The following is a 15,666-nucleotide window of genomic DNA, read 5'->3' as shown; positions in this document are numbered from 1 at the left end:
GTGATCAAAAAGAATGAAATCTTGCCATTTGCAACAACATGGATGGAACTAGAGTGCATTGTGCTTAGTGAAATTAGAGAAAGACAGATATCACATGACTTCACCCATATGTGGAATTTAAGACACAGAACAGATGAACATAAAGGGAAGCAAAAATAATACGAAAACGCGGAGGGGAATAAAACATAAGAGACCCTTAAATACAGGGAAGAGACTGAGGGTTGCTGGTGGGGGTTTGGGCTAAATGGGCGATGGGCATTAAGGAGGACACTTGCTGGGATGAGCACTGGGTGTTGCATATAAGGGATGAGTCACTGGGTTCTACTCCTGAAATCATTATTGAACTATATGCTAACTAACTTGGATGTAAATTTAAAAATAAATAAAATAAGCCAGACAAATAAATAAATAAATGCAGGTGTCTGTGGATTAGGAGAAAGAACTGAGTAAAGATACAGGTACCAAGGAGAGAAAAAAAAAATACTGATACAAGATAGATTAATCTCTGAAAATTATGCAATTTGAGGAGCGCCTGGGTGGCGAAGTTGGTTGGGCATCTGACTCTTGATTTCTGCTCAGGTCATGATCTCACGTTTCGTGATCGAGCCCAGTGTCAGGCTCCACACCAAGTGTGGAGCTTGCTGAAGATTCTCCCTCTCTCCTTTTGCCCCTCTCCCCCACTTGTGCACATTTTCTCTCTCTCTCTCTCAAAATATAATTTTAAAAATTAAAAAAAATAAAATTATGTTACTTGAAAGAAGCCAGACACAAGAGAAAGAATACTATATGATTCCATTTATGTGAAACTCTAGAAATCACAAATTTAATCTATGGTGACAAAACGCATATCCCTAGCTGGCTGAGATAGGGAGTAGAGATTGACGGGGAAGAGGCATGAGGGAATTTTTGTGATGGATATACTCTATATCTTGGATGTGTTGGTAGGCATCATACATTCTGTATACATCTCTCAAAAGTCAAAAATATAGAAAACTGTGTAAACTTGTCAAAGTTCATGAAACTTGAAGCTTAAAATAGATGCATTTATAGAGACAAATTTTATCTCAATAAAGTTAGGGAAAGGAAAAAAAAAGCCCTCTAGAGCTAATGATAGTGCTCTGCTCCTTGAAGTCCTTGTTAGAAACACGAAGAGTCTGAGATTTCTTTCCTACTTGCAAACTAACAAGTGAGCCTACTGTAGTTTCACAGATGCTTACAGAAGACACAAGACTCCTGGGTCAGAGACAAAGGATTTTATTACAGCACAGCAGGGAGCATGAGGTTCATGTTTACACTGGTTCTCCTGGTCCCCTAAGTTCCATGGAGCCCATACAGAAGGCCCAGATGGATGGTGTGCACACTGTGGGTGTGTGTCAGAGCTGAGACATACTGAGTTTAGAAAACTCCTAATCTTCTGAAAAACTGCTAGCAAATCTAGCCAACATTTGCTCTGGATGATGACGTTTTTTATTATCCTGGTCAGGAAACACTTCTGTTCTCTGTTCTAGAAGGAGACACACTATCTCTGTCCCCGCCAACCCCCCAGCTATTTGCCATACAAATGTTCTTGAAAAAAAGAAAAAAAAAAGTCTCCAGACAAAAGGTATCACAAGAAGTATAAAAATTCCATGGAGAATGATCCCCCAACAAATCCTCAGGGACTCAGACTTCTCTATCTTGCTGCGCTGCCATCATGCCCAGCATTGCTTTGTGGTTCAAAATGGCTGCTCTTAGCTCCAGCCATCACATCTGTGTTTCAGACCACAAGAAAGATGAAAGGGGGAAGAAAAACATTTCCCCTCTCTATAAGAAAGCTCCCTGGAAATTGCATACACCCTAGGCTTATATTCAAATGGCTCCAAAGGAGACTGGAAAATGTAAGACAGGTACCTGGCTAAAAATCTATTACTGAGGAAGAAAGAACAGAAACTGGGGGCAACCAGGCATCCATGCCTTACGTGGTTTAATCATGGCCTGTGAATGTATTGAAGGTTCTGATAACCCAAGATTCCATAATCCTCTCCTCACCCCTCGGTAGGGAAACCTCACCTAGTAGTTCATCATTAGCACTTTCCACCTTCCCCCATTCTAAAGCAGGATAGTGGACCTCAGAGTAAGGGCTGGACTCACTCCAGTCTTGCCTGGTGCAGGGGAAAGACCCTGACACTCTTGAGCCTTGGACTAGACACTGTGTTCAGCCCAACTTGTGGCCCCAGGCAAGTCCTTTAATCTATGCCTCAGTTACTGTTCTTTGTGACATGGTGATAATGCTAAGCCCTGCCAGAGAGCCAGATAAGAGCATTAAATGAATCACGTATGTAAAGCAAAGAGTCATAGCAGGTGCTCAACAGAAGAGACTTCTGGGGTGTCTGGGTGGCTCAGTAGGTTGAGCATCTGGCTCTTGGTTTCGGCTCAGGTCATGATCTCACGGTTCATGTGTTCGAGCCCCACATCAGGTTCTGCGCCCAGTGATAGCACGGAGCCTGCTTGGGATTCTCTCTCTCTTTCAAAATAAATAATTTTAGAAAGAAAGAAAGAGAGAGACAGGCAGAGAGAAAGAAAGAAAGAAAGAAAGAAAGAAAGAAAGAAAGAAAGAAAGACTTCCTTTATCTTTCTTCTCCCACCCTGAGCTGTCATGGCTAAATTAGGCACTAGCTCTGGCCTGACACAAGAAACAAAGTCATCCCCAATCTCTTATAGACTTTACAATAGGGTGAGCAACGTCCAGATGGGACCCCAGGTCTTGTGTCTCCAAGGCTGCAGGGCCCCTCACACTAGGGAAACCGTTCTTAGTAGAGTAACCAGGGTTCAATGCTAGCTGTGCCCCTTGAAGTTCAAAGTAGGTAAGAGTGGGAGCCCAGATGGCTCACTCAGTGCTGGGGGGACAAGGCGGTCACAATAAAGTTATCTCACTTTCATGAGACACTGTACTCTGCAGGTCTCAGGTCCATGGGGTCTCTCTCAGTTCATCTTCTCCACGTTTTAGGACTACAAAACCAGAGAGGCTACGTAACTTGCTGAGAGTCACACAGCAAGGAGATGCTATACTTGGGTCTAGAACATAAAGCTCCGGCCTGAAGCCTCTGACTCCTGCTCAGACAGTGTTAGCCGTTGGTGGTGATGATGATGATGTGATGAAGGAGGGTGGCCAGCAAAGCCTGTAGCAACCCTTCCCCTGCCTGCAATGAAAGGAGAACAGCCCAATTCATCCAATGATCGATCACATTGAGAGGAAGTGGGGGCCAAAGTCCAAGCTAATACTGTTCAGTCTTTCTTCCTTGGAGGTCATTTCCTTGGCTTCACTCAGGGCACCGTGGTGCCCACACTTTGAAATTCCCACCATAGGAGGCACAAGGCTCTGGTCCATTATGTATAAGAAGGGGACAAGGGCAGGGACTCTTAAGAGTGCTCTTGGAAATTCATTTCTAGGGCAAGTAGGGGCCTTTCTTTCTTCCATAAAATCCTTTGAATAATAAATTGGCTGCAGACCACTACTCATCACCCTGCAGACAGAAGTCCTTTCTGGCTGCTAGGACGCAAGGGTTGCCCCCTGCGGAAAGCTGTTCCTCCTTGTTTTCCCCTCTTCCTGCTCCCCTGCCCCCTGCATCTCCCTGCCCCTTGTCCTGTCCCTACCTCGCCACCTAAAATCCGGACAAACCATCCATCTCTGCCACTTGTCAAGAGACTCCAAGTTCAGGGACCATGGCTTCTCCATTTCTGAGGATCCAGCGTCCAGCACGGGGCCTAGCATGAGTTAGCATGACTGGGCTGTGGGCTAGAGCATCTGTATCAACCAGGACCATCTATCTTAGCTTCTCCAGTGTCATCCACAGGGGACGCCAAACTACAACCAGGCTCCCACTGACAACCCTCTCCCTGCTACTGACTTCAGGCTCTGTCAGGCCTGGCAATATCCTAGACTAAAGTCCCTCAAGACCCCCAGTGTTTGTTTATTTATACAACCATTCACTTCCCCAACTATATCCCAAGGCTTGCACTGGAAGCTGGGGACCCAGAAATGAAAAGGGCATGATCCCACCCTCAGTGTCTCAGTGTGGTGGGGTGGGAGGGAGGCAGATGCCCTTCCCCCTGCTTCCCTTTCTCCTCCTCCTCTGTTGACTCCTTTTTTTTTTCCTTCCATGTGTACTTATGGAGCAACAGACATACATCTACACAGCGTGGTGAGTGCCAGGAAGGTGTTATTGAGAGCTCTTTGGGGAGAATCCCCAATGGTCACTAGAGACCTTGCCAAAGGACATTTCCAGGATATGCTATATGGATATCTAATTCTCCTATTAGAGGAGAAGCTGTGAGTCATAAGCCCCAAGCAGGCCTACAGACTTCCCCATGAATCACCTACTGCCCCATTCTCTTCATTAGAGGCACACGCCATGGGGAATTCTTCAGACAGGAGGGAGGAGTTGTGGAAGGAAGCAGTGGGAGGATGGGGCTCAGAGTGGAGTCCCTGAGCAGGTTTTCTCACCAGCACCCCTTCTAGAATCACAGCCCTGATCACAAGAATGGAGCCCCAGGATCATAGGTCTTAGATAGCCAGGACTCTCATGTTGCTTCCTGCTTTCAAAGTGCTTTTATACACTTTATTTCATTTGCACACCACTCTGTGTGACTGGAAAGTCTCCAAGGGAAATTGCTTCATGTGGAAGGGAAAGAGATTGACTGAACAAAGAAGAATCACTTCCCTCTAGTTTGGGCCCAGGACTCACCCAGAAAGGGGAGGAATTATCCAGAGCCTTCAGAGGTCTTTCACGTATTCATGAAATTTATTCAGCACCCACCACTTGCCAGGAACTGTTCTAAGAGCAGGAGATCCCACAGTGAATGAGACAGACAAGGCCCCTGCCCTCAAGCCTTTACATTCTAATAAGGAGATAGACCATATACAACTAAATAAAGATTAGGTGGTGGTAAGTCTATGTTGACAAATAAAGCAAAGAAAGGGGTACAGGATGCCAGGGTTGGGGCAGGGTGGTCAGGAAATGGCCCACTGATGAGATGACTTTTGACCAGAGAGCTAAAGAAAGTGACAGAGCTGGCCCCGCCAAGCTGAAGGAACATCAGTCTCAGTGGAGGGAAGGGCATGGGTCTGTGGAGCAAGGGTGGATTTTGCCCATGCTAGAAAGAGCAATGAGACCAGCTTGGCTGGAGATGAGTTGGGGGGGTGGGGGGAGTTGGGGAAGAAGGGCAGATGTGGTCAGAGACACATCAGCAAGACAAGTCACATTAGCTCTTTCAGCCTTTGTAAGGAGTCGGCCTTTGAGCCTGAGTGAGATGGGAACCATAAGAGAGCTCAGGGTAGAGGACGAAAATGACCTGATGTGTTAGAAGTTTCACTCTGGGTTTGTAAAAGTTTAACTCCCTTCTAGTCATGGCAGATCATGTAATTCAGAACTGCCCTACTGCTGAGGAATGGTAAAGTGAGATAAAAATATTTCTAAATACTTAAGTTTAAATACTTGAAGACATTCAAGCACTAAAAGGACAGTGAAGAATTGTGGAATCAAGTCTGGAGGAGGAAAACCAGAGAGATGGGGACAGTATTTGGGGCCTCTTCTCCCCAGTGGGTATCTGCCAATTCTGAAACAGGGGGCTGAAAGGCTACGAACTGGAGCAGAGCTTTTAAGACTCATGAGTCTAATGGGACAAATAATGGAATTCAGGGCACACAGAGGCGAGTGGAGGTGGGGGGACCCAGTAACACCCCATGCTTGTTTGTGTATTACCCTCCAAAAAGTAATCAAGGCCCGGGGGGTCAGGTAAGTCCCCCAAGCTTCTAGTTGAAACCCCTAAAGGATAAACCCTTGGAATAAGAATGAAGCAAGTTATCACAGGGTCTAAAACCCAGCTTCGGGTCCTCTCAAACCATCTCAATCTCTGGTTGGTCTGGATGGTCTGGGATTCCTAGGCCCCTAGCTACCTGCAGCAAAGTAAACCCTATTGAGGGGTGCCTCGCTGGCTCAATCCGTGGGGCATGCAACTCTCCATCTTGGGGTTTGTAAGTTCTAGCGCCATGTTGGATGTAGAGATTACTGAAAAAATAAAACCTTAAAAAAAAAAAAAAAAAGAAAGCAAACGCTCTTGAGAAGAGGATAACAGCACCTAAACCTCAAATGATCTCCTAAGTTTTTCATAGACAGTGGCCGAACTTTATTTGAAAATAACCAGGCATCTGAGGGAAACAAAGCGTGATGATGATCATGATAATAACCATTAAAATGGTTAACATTTATTGTGCTGTGTGTCCAGTACTGTGTAGAACATTTTCTCCACATTATGTCATTTCATCTGGACGATCCCAGCAAATACCTCCCCCACTCCCTTTTTAGAGATGTAAATACTGAGGCTTTAAGAGAAGTGATCCACCTAAGGCCATACAGGTATTAGTTATCTATCAGTTTTGCCCCAGGCACTTGGAACAAAATCTCAGAATTTTCTTGGTGTTTTTCAACATCTACCGAGCACTTTCTAGGGGATAAATGACCGTTAGTCACTCTTTTATTCAGAAGACATATATAAGTACTTGCTGTTCACAACCCCTGGGCTGAGACCCAGGAGCCCAGGGTCACATAAGTCACCCTTACATTGAGACGTTTACAAAGTTGGCTAGCAGCAGTCATACACTCACAGTCAGTGGGCTGCATCCAGGTTGCGGCTGTCTTGTTTGGTCCATACAAAGTTTCTGAAAAAAGATTTTATGTTAAAATACCAATTCCTGGCTTCCTTACTACAAATAGTAAGGTCCAGGGGCGCCTGGGTGGCTCAGTCGGTTGAGCGTCCAGGTCGATTTCAGCCCAGGTCAAGATCCCAGGGTTGTGGGATTGAGCCCTGCATTGGGCTGCACTGAGTGTGGAGCCTGCTTGAGACGGTCTCTCCCTCCCTCTGCCCCTCCCCCCACTCCCATGCTCTCTCTCTGTGAAAAAACAAAACAAAACAAAACAAACACAGTAAGGTTTGGCAATACCGGGCCTCCATTTCCTCCTTGATTGGCAGCTTCCCTGTAGTACAGAGCATGAACTTCCTCTGTCACCACAGTCCCCAGTGGCCCAATTCTCAGTTATGTGGCCTACCTGGTCCAGGAGGCAGTTGGATTATGACCCTTGGTCACAGCAGTGGGATGAAAGCTATATGTTTTCAGAATACCGATGACAGATGAGAAAGTCTTAAAGGTCAAAGAAAGCTTTATGGATTTGGTGATATTTGAGCAAGAGACATTTTGAGCATTCAAGCAAAAGCCTAGCAAGTCCAGAGGTAAGGGTAGCAAGAAAGAGCATATCCTGTTATGAGAAGTACAAGTCTCAACGTGCATGGAGGACAGGAGCTGGGATTAAAAAAAAAAAAAAAAAAAAAGATCTGGAAAGGAAGGCAGTGGTCACATCTTCGGAGGACCTTGAATTATGTGCCAAAGTGAGTCTGGTCAAGGGAGTGTAGACAAGTTTACAAATTCCAGAGAGTGAGTAGGGCTGTGGAGAGGTAAATATGGAGTGTTTTTACAAACTCAAGGTAAGTACTACATATCTATTGAATGAATGAATACATGAATACATATGAAGAATGAGAAAGGAGGCAGCCAACTTCAAGGGATCGTTGGTGTCAGCCTTAATGAAGCTTTTAAACCCGAACTTTGCTGTGTGGCCCATGGCAAAGGATTACCCGGAGTTGGAGAAAAGGGGGCTGGGAGTATGTGATACTTTGCAGGAGATTGTATGGGGACTCATTCCCATGGGGACCAGTCACATCTCCATCACACCTCTGTCTTCCAGAGGTCCAAGACCCCTTGCTGCCCCTTCCCAGGTAGTGTCTATTTCCTTTTCCCTCTGTCTCCCTGAGCCAGCCCAAATGAACCTCAGTGGTTCCAGAGCATTCCCAGGCTTGGATGAGGACAGGGGCTTAGAGCTGGCAGTTGGATGGGAAAGGAGAACACGTGAAGGTCTCTTCAGGTGCTTCTTACAGATGAGGAAACTGAGGCCCAGAAAAGGCATACCTCGCCACAGTCGATAGGCTAGGGTTGGTGGTCTCCAAGTAAAGGCTGTCCCCAAACGAAGCTCTGATGGCCCCAGAGGGAACTATGATATGAGCACAGGCTCAGGGTATCTGTCAGGATGGGGAAAGACAGTCCACTTCTCCCTGTTTCCTTTCACCAGGACACCATGGGAGTGGCACTGCTGCTTGAGTGACAGAATGTTGACCAGCTAAATCACAAGAGGACAAAGAGCCTTTCTCAAGCCTTTCTGATGTGCCCAGAGGTGACTGCCTTTCATTTAATCCACCTTTCATTTAATCCTTGAAGAGCCTTTGAAGGTCGGTGGTTAGTGGCCCATATGACAGATAGGGAAACCGAGGTTTAAAGAGTTTGGTAACTTACCCACAGTGAGTCACACAGCTAATAAGTGGCAGAATCAGTACCTGAACTCAGGTCTAGCTGACTCCCAGTCACTGGTTCTATCTAGTGGTCCATGAAGATCCCCCTCCAACCTCAAGTCTCTGTTGCCCTCCTGGCAGGAAACTCTCTTCCCAGCTTGTCTCTCAAATGGGCAAGTAGGTTTTATCTCTCAGGTCTTGGCCACCTCTCAGAGAGGCCTCCTTGACCACCAGAATCTAAAGGAGCCTCCCCTTTTATTATTCCACCTTCATAGTCTTCATCTAAAAAAAAAAAAAATTAATGTTTATTTTTGAGAGAGAAAGAGAGAGAGAAACAGAGCGTGAGCAGGGGAGGGGCAGAGAGGGAGGGAGAGACACAGAATCCGAAGCAGGCTCCAGGCTCTGAGCTGTCAACACAGAGCCCGACGTGGGGCTCGAAATCAGGGACCATGAGATCATGACCTGAGCCGACGCTCAACCCGCTGAACCACCCAGGCGCCCCTTCATCTTATTTCTTAATGATCTTCTTTATATATTGCCTTCTTCCCCTCCCTCCACCCCCTGCCCCCATTGTTAGCTACTTGAGAATGGGAACTTTGTCCTGGGCCAAAGTGTCCCTAGGCATAGGGTGCCAAAAAATATTTGTTGAATGAACGAATGAATGAATGAATGAATGAACGGCCCTGCTGCTTAGCATAAAAAGCCACCGTGGAGAAAAAGGTGGTTTTAAGGTATTTTCCTTAGCAGAGCACTTTTGTCTGCTTGGTGCCCCAAGGCGCATACCCTTTGTTTTCCGGAGAACCAAGCACCACACCGCCTTCTGAGCTGATAAGAGGGGCGCGGAGGCTCCTCTGGACCCAGAGGCTGTTCTCCAGCAGGCGGGCCCTACAGAGCCCCAGAAAAGTCCCTAGAGGTGGGCAGCCCTCCCACCTGCTCCCCAGAAGGCAACCTGCGCAGGAAAACATCCCGGGGTGACCTGGCTCCACCCGGTGAGGGGTGGGAAACCGGAGCCGGAGCCTGGCGTTGGGCGGGGCTACCCCGCGTGGCCTCGGCTTTGTTTGCCTCTGTGTATGGCAACCAGAAACCACCGCAGCCGGCAGTTCTCAGAGGCCTGCTCCAGCTCCCCGCCCCCCTCCCTGTATTTTAATCTCCTAAACTGATTTGTCAGCAGCAGGAAGTGACATGACAGCTTTCCTCACAAAAGGGAAACTCCTCCGCGTTACCATGGGGATGGAGGCCACTGTCTGATCACAGATTTATATAATCTTAAAGGTGTACACACCATGATGTCATCCTGGATGGGCTGGGGAGGGACGGAGGGAAATGGCCTCCGGAGGCTGCAAGTCCGAGGCAAATTAGCTACGATTTGCAAAATTCCAAGGAAAGGAGAGGATGCGGTGGAAGCGTTTGCGGTTGGAACTATCCTAATGGAAACCACAGAAAAGCATAAAGTATGCATTGGTACATCTTCTAAGACCGGGAGGAATCTTACCCATTAGATCCAGGGCAAAGTGGTCATTTTTGGAGTGGGAAAACTGACACCAGAGAACCGCTAGAAGTCGTTAGGAATGGGGAATGGGACCTAAATGTTCCTCCAGGGCCCAGGGCCCATTACCTGCCAGGCACTTGCCATCCATGAGCCTATTTCCCCCTCACTCCTGAAGCTGATTTTATGACCTCATTTTACACGTAAGGAAACTGAGGCCCAAAAGGATAAATAGCTTTTCCACCCCCAAAATTATGTGGTAAAACCATGGTGATGTCTGTTTGGCTACAAAATTCATCCTTTCCCCACTCCCTCAAGATGTTTGGACTGAACTCGGACTTTGGTTCCCAGTCTTTCCGACCCAGGTTCCAATCTCTGCGATGTTGTTTACTTGCTGTGTGAATTTGGACATGTCCCTTCGTCTCTCTGAGCCTCCGTTTCCCCCTCTGTAAGATGGGTGTTGCTGCTAAAGGTTTAATGTGAAGGTGTGTGAAGCAGTTAACACAGCGCTAGCTCTAAAATTGAGAGCTATTATTACCACATCATAAGTATTAAATGATGGAGTTGTCTCTATTTCAATCTCCCATTGAGAAACAAACATTTTAATAGTTTATCTTTCTCCTCATCACGAGGTACTTTCCCCCCCCCTAAGAAAAGCAGTATCAGGCCAAAAGTGACATTCTCTGGAGGGCCCAAAGACCAGGAATCGGATACAAGAAGAAAGATGGTTATCAACCCTGCTCTCCTGAGCTGACGGGAGTGGGGCAGCTTGGACTGGGCGTAGTGAGTGAATTGTTTTCACTGGCGGCTCCCCTAGGCAGCGGCTGTATTTTTCCACTGCGTGGATTACACTGGAGATTAATTCTGGTTCAGCCAGTGCCTGTTAAGCAGAAAGTGATGGCCTGAGCCCACGGGGGAAGTCAGCCACGGCATCTGCCATGGACTTGAAGTTGCTGGTACGTTTCCACGAAAGGAGATATTTGCAATAGTAAATTTCTAGGGTTTGAAAAAAACACTGGGTACGGTTTGTTTTGAAAGGCACGAACACACTTCCAATGGGAAGCCCAGCCAAGGAAATGAGCTTGCCAGCTCAGGGTAAGTTCTTAGAACTTAGAACACAAGGATCTTTCAGGCCATGAGAGTCAAGCGGCAGATGGTAAACCAGTGGGTAAAGGTCAAGGACACTGATTGTGTGTCAAGGCCTTAAATGACCTGGCTGGACCAGGACCACTGTTCAGGGCACTACTAAAGTCAACAGAGAGGTTTCCTTTTCTGCTTCCTACATCACTTCATCCAGAGACAAGTAGCAGGGACAGGAGCTAAGGGACCAGTGACCCAAGAGCTTGACTGTTATTTAACTCAACATCATAGACTGGATTAGGAGTTGGTAGGCAATTACACCATCTCTGTTTTGGCCTGATTGACAAGAGCAAAAATCCAGGATCTTACCCTAGAGCAAGTCAGATCTGATTGCCTATCTTCAACAAAATTATGAAATCAGACTAGCAAGTGACCTGAAGGAGGCCGCCACCAAAAATTCTGTGTATGTGTATATATATATATACACATATATATGTGTGTGTATTATAGTATTATATATATATATGTGTGTGTGTATATATATATATATATATATAGATGCTGGTATGGATGTACTCCAAAGCACGAATAATGGTCAGGTTGGGGGTGGGAATTTCAGGCAATTTGTCCATGTTGTATTTTACTTAGAGTGTTTCGTATTCTTTTCACAAAAATAAAAGTCTTTTCAAAGGCAAAAAGGGAGCCCATGAGAGAAGCAAATGATAAAGTGCAAACCACATAGAATTAGGGAACAAAACAGATAGATGTAGGGCCCGATTCCCCCCACCCCCCGCCACTTAGCTATGCTGGGTCTCAGCAGCTTTGTCTGCAAAAACGGTCCTGCTGAGTTGTTCTGGGAGCAGGTAGCACACTACCTTACACATAGTAGGACCACATTTATGTCAGCAGTTTTGGAAAACCATCATCCTCCTAATTCTAGCACGGCTCAGAAAGGAGAGGGCGTCTTTTTATATTATCCTGGGCAAAGTATTGAATTAAAAAAGCAACCCAAGCAAACGGTCATTTCTTTTTGGCTCTGGGAACACTTGGGCTCCCTGTGTAACAGGGTAGGAATACATGGATAGACACCTGGATCTGATACTAAGAGTTCAGCTACTGTACCTGGTTTTTCACGACAGATCACTTTCCTACCTTCCTTGCAACCCAGCCACCTTGGACTGGAAGGGCCACCAAGGAGTAGGAGACCAGATCCCAAGACATACGTCAGGGAGGCCCTTGTCCAGATTGTTTCACTGATGGGAAAGGGATCAGTCGGGGCTGCCCAAGAAACAAAGCATTGAGGTTTCAATAGAAATGCCATAATTTATTCTGTTGTATAAAAAAAAGTCATCCTTATGTAACAAAATGTCTTTCTTAAAAGAAATATATTATTTCAGTTCATAAATAATCAAACATACAACTGCTGGCAACTAAAAAAAACAACACTGGTGCTTTCCATCAGTGCTGAACACAAACCTGCTTAGGACGTATTTACAGGGTATTACAGTACTCAAAACACAAAAATTGAGGTATTTGGTTCTTCTAGGAGTAGACACGGACATTTGTGAAGGTAGACCACCTACACAAAAATAAATAAGGTATATTCTCATAGGTGTGTGTCGTCAGGAATGGTAATACTGGTAGGTATGTCAAGCATGAAGAGTTCCTACAAAAAACAGGAGCAAGCAAAAAGAAACCAGCTCCTTAACTGAGTCCTTTCCCTTCTGCCCCTTTTTGTCAGAGGGACTTGATGTACCCACTATATTGGTCCCGAACGTGCTGAGTTCAGCAAACGCCTTGATGCTCAATCATCACCATGACTGCTTAGGAACCCAGTGGAACTCGGGGTGAAATTAAATAAATAAGGACCAGCCCTCACGAGCCCCCTCCCCAGAGTTATTGCATTTCTCCTCAGGGCGCCTAGAGTCCCCGGGGGGTTGTGGAGATCACCTCCCGTGGCTTTTCAGCAGCTGGGAGAGGTCGTGATGGGGCTCTGAAGGTAGCTCAATGCACTGTTCGTGGAGTGGACGGGGATGGAGACAGGGAAGTTGAAGACGGTGGTAGTGGAGGTGCTGCGGTCCAGCACAGCCATGGCAGGGCTCCCAGCCTCTGCTGAGCAGTGTGGGGCCAGGACCTGGGACTCAAACTGCAGCAGCTGGCCCATGAAGCTGAAGTTGGGGGAAATGATGCTTCTCCTTTGCTTCACAAACTCAAAGGCCTCGTCCAGCTTGACTCGGTTAGTCCTCATGAGGTAAGCAAGGCAGATGGTGGCTGATCGGGAAATGCCTGCCTGGCAGTGGACAAACACCCTTCCTCCAGCGTTCTTGATGGAGTCTAGAAAACAAAGGGTGGCCAGTTACTCAAGAGCTCACGAGAACAACCCTAACCCCAGGCAGAGGGTGCCTAAGAAACGTGTGTCCTGTCCAGAGAATGGCAACATCACGTCACGCCGTCACACAGCGTTCTGTGGAGGCAACACAGGCATTGTGCAAAGAACAGCAAGGGATTTAAACCAAAACCAGGCATCTCCATGAAGCCGATGGGTAAGTCAACTCCATGTTCTGAACCTCGGTTTGCTAATTTATTACATGGGGCACGAAATCCCTTATTTTGCAGGGATGCTGCCTGCCCCAGATTGATATTAACGTACGGAGAAAGGCTCAGACAAATGTCATTCAAGTCCTTGCCATACAGTTGGGCTCAGTGACTAAAACGGGAGGAGCAAGGCAGACGTCCCAGGTATCTGTCCATTTACCTATGAAGTCAATTGCCTCGTTGAACCAGGAGCTGATGTCCGCCTTGTGGTTGTCTTCCACAGGGATGCTCTTGTATTGGTAGTGACCCTCAAAATGGTTGGGACAATTGGCCGAGACGTTGATCAAGGCAGTGATGCCCAAGGCGTCCAGCATGTCTTTTCGGGAAGCGTGATAGGCACTGCCCAGGTACAGAAAGGGCAGGATCTCCACCGGGCCACCCTGAAATCCAGAAATATCCACTTGTCAAGCTTCGCACAAAGTCAATTCCGGAGCCCATCCCCACAAAAACTCTCTGCTGGAAAGGTCAGTTTCAGATACTGAGCGAATTTAGTATTGTTGCCGGAGTATAAATAAATAGGGGAATAAACCCATTTGCCTGGGCAGAGCCACCAAGTTCATTTCTGTAATGCCAGCAATTAGACTCCGTTCCATCAGACCACTTAACCACGGGATAAATAACATCCCTGTGCCCCCTCCGTTATAAACTTGCAGGTTACTTTGTATATTCTCACTAGTACTGCTCTTCTTTGCCAGCGATTCCTTTCCCCCTCTAGCACGGGTCCCTACTAACCTGATCATAGAGTGGGGTGCTGCAAGAACTGCACCCTGATTCAGCGCTGTCAGGGACGCTAGTACTCAGGGGAAGGCTGAGCCCCATGGGGGTCGACTGTTTGCTGCACAGCTCCGGGCAGGAAGCTGAAAAAGCTTCATAGCCTCCTGGGAAGACAAAGAGACATATTTGTTTCCATTAGTATCCGGGACAGGGCACCTTCACACAACTCCCCCCCCACCCACCAGGGCTGAAGTTTACCCCGGAGCGGCCCAGGCAAGTCTTTGTTCTTAAAGCCAAACAAAGCCACCGGGTCCCCAGAACAGGGCTCGGGCGCCCACGCGCTCCCGGTGAGGCGGCCCGCAGGGGCTGAGGGCCAGGGGGGGTCCCGCGGCAAGGCGGCGGGGAAGGGGAGGGGGCATGCGGCCGCCCGAGCTTCCCCGAGGGCGTACCTTTGAGGAAGAAGACTTGCGCGGCGCGCGCCTCGCGGCAGAGCGCGCCGGCGGCCAGGGCCAGGGTGCCGTCGCGCTTGGCGCCGTCCAGGGCGGCGCTGCGCTCGTCCAGCAGCACCACGGCGTGGTAGGCGCCGGCCAGCAGGCGGCCGCGCAGCTCGGCGTTGGGCACGATGTGCTCCAGGCCCATGGCGCCCTTGGCCCGGCGCCGCACGATGGTGCTGAAGCGCACGTTGACCGAGCCGGCGATGTGGCCGGCGTTGAAAGCGAAGAAGGAGCGGCAGTCCAGCAGCAGGCACTGCGCCGCGCGCTCCCGCAGCAGCGTCCGCAGGCCTCCGGCGTCCAGGGAGCCCACTTCCATGACCATGGCCGGCCCCAGCGCCCCCAGCGTGCCTGTTTTAGGTGCTCTTTGTCCTCGGAAGCCAAGGGCAGGGCAACGGCTTTCGAGGAAGAGCCCGACCCTGGTTCTGTCTGCGCCGAACCCCAAACTGCCTTTAGACTGAGTGAGGGGGCGTCGTGCGGGACTCTCAGCCGCCTCGGCTTCTTTGCTGCTACCTTGACTGCCCCTCCTGCCCCAACCACACGTACAGCCCAGCGTCCTTCGCAGCGAGCTCAGCCCGGGGGAACGCGTTTATATGTGGCCTCTCTGGGGGCGGGGCGGGGCGGGGAGAAGCGGGCGCGCAGGGGGAGGGGGTTTGTTTGTTTGAATGGTGCTCACGTGACCTGTGGTGACGTCACCCGCCCTACCCGGCTTGGCGCCGGCGGAGCCAGAGGCGAAGACGTCATCGGCCTCGGAGCGGGATCCGCTGGCTGCTCGCTGGCTCCGACCCCAGTCCGGCCGTCCGGCCTGCCCCTGGCGTGTCCCTGGGGATCCGGCCTGCGCCGCTCTCCGGGCCCAGAGGCGAGGTGGCTGGAGCACTGCCAGCCAAGGGCTGACCTCAAGGATCCAAGCGGCGGCGTGCCCGC

The 15,666-nt window shown here is 48.7% G+C and overlaps 1 protein-coding gene and 2 long non-coding RNA genes across 3 annotated transcripts; 1 reads left to right on the top strand and 2 right to left on the bottom strand.

The window, feature by feature from the left end:
• Positions 1-1,107: 1,107 nt before the first annotated feature.
• Positions 1,108-9,703, bottom strand: LOC125935003 (uncharacterized). The gene is made up of 3 exons (XR_007461590.1): positions 8,422-9,703; positions 6,644-6,697; positions 1,108-3,179 (listed from the first exon to the last, which is right to left on the bottom strand). It is a non-coding gene; the product is annotated as an uncharacterized LOC125935003 (long non-coding RNA).
• Positions 9,704-9,738: 35 nt separating this feature from the next.
• LOC125935005 (uncharacterized) lies at positions 9,739-11,384 on the top strand. Its single transcript, XR_007461594.1, has 2 exons — positions 9,739-9,827; positions 10,515-11,384. It is a non-coding gene; the product is annotated as an uncharacterized LOC125935005 (long non-coding RNA).
• An 861-nt stretch (positions 11,385-12,245) lies between these two features.
• On the bottom strand, positions 12,246-15,329 carry DUSP1 (dual specificity phosphatase 1). The gene is made up of 4 exons (XM_049648686.1): positions 14,701-15,329; positions 14,270-14,415; positions 13,698-13,917; positions 12,246-13,276 (listed from the first exon to the last, which is right to left on the bottom strand). The coding sequence occupies exons 1-4, from the start codon at positions 15,065-15,067 to the stop codon at positions 12,906-12,908; spliced, it is 1,104 nt and encodes a 367-aa protein (XP_049504643.1). The 5' UTR covers positions 15,068-15,329; the 3' UTR covers positions 12,246-12,905.
• Between the last annotated feature and the right edge of the window lie 337 nt (positions 15,330-15,666).

Source organism: Panthera uncia (assembly GCF_023721935.1).
Source record: "Panthera uncia isolate 11264 chromosome A1 unlocalized genomic scaffold, Puncia_PCG_1.0 HiC_scaffold_17, whole genome shotgun sequence".
Lineage (NCBI taxonomy): Eukaryota > Metazoa > Chordata > Mammalia > Carnivora > Felidae > Panthera > Panthera uncia.
The sequence above is the reverse complement of the archived record's forward strand: the minus strand, read 5'-3'. Positions and strand labels throughout refer to the sequence as shown.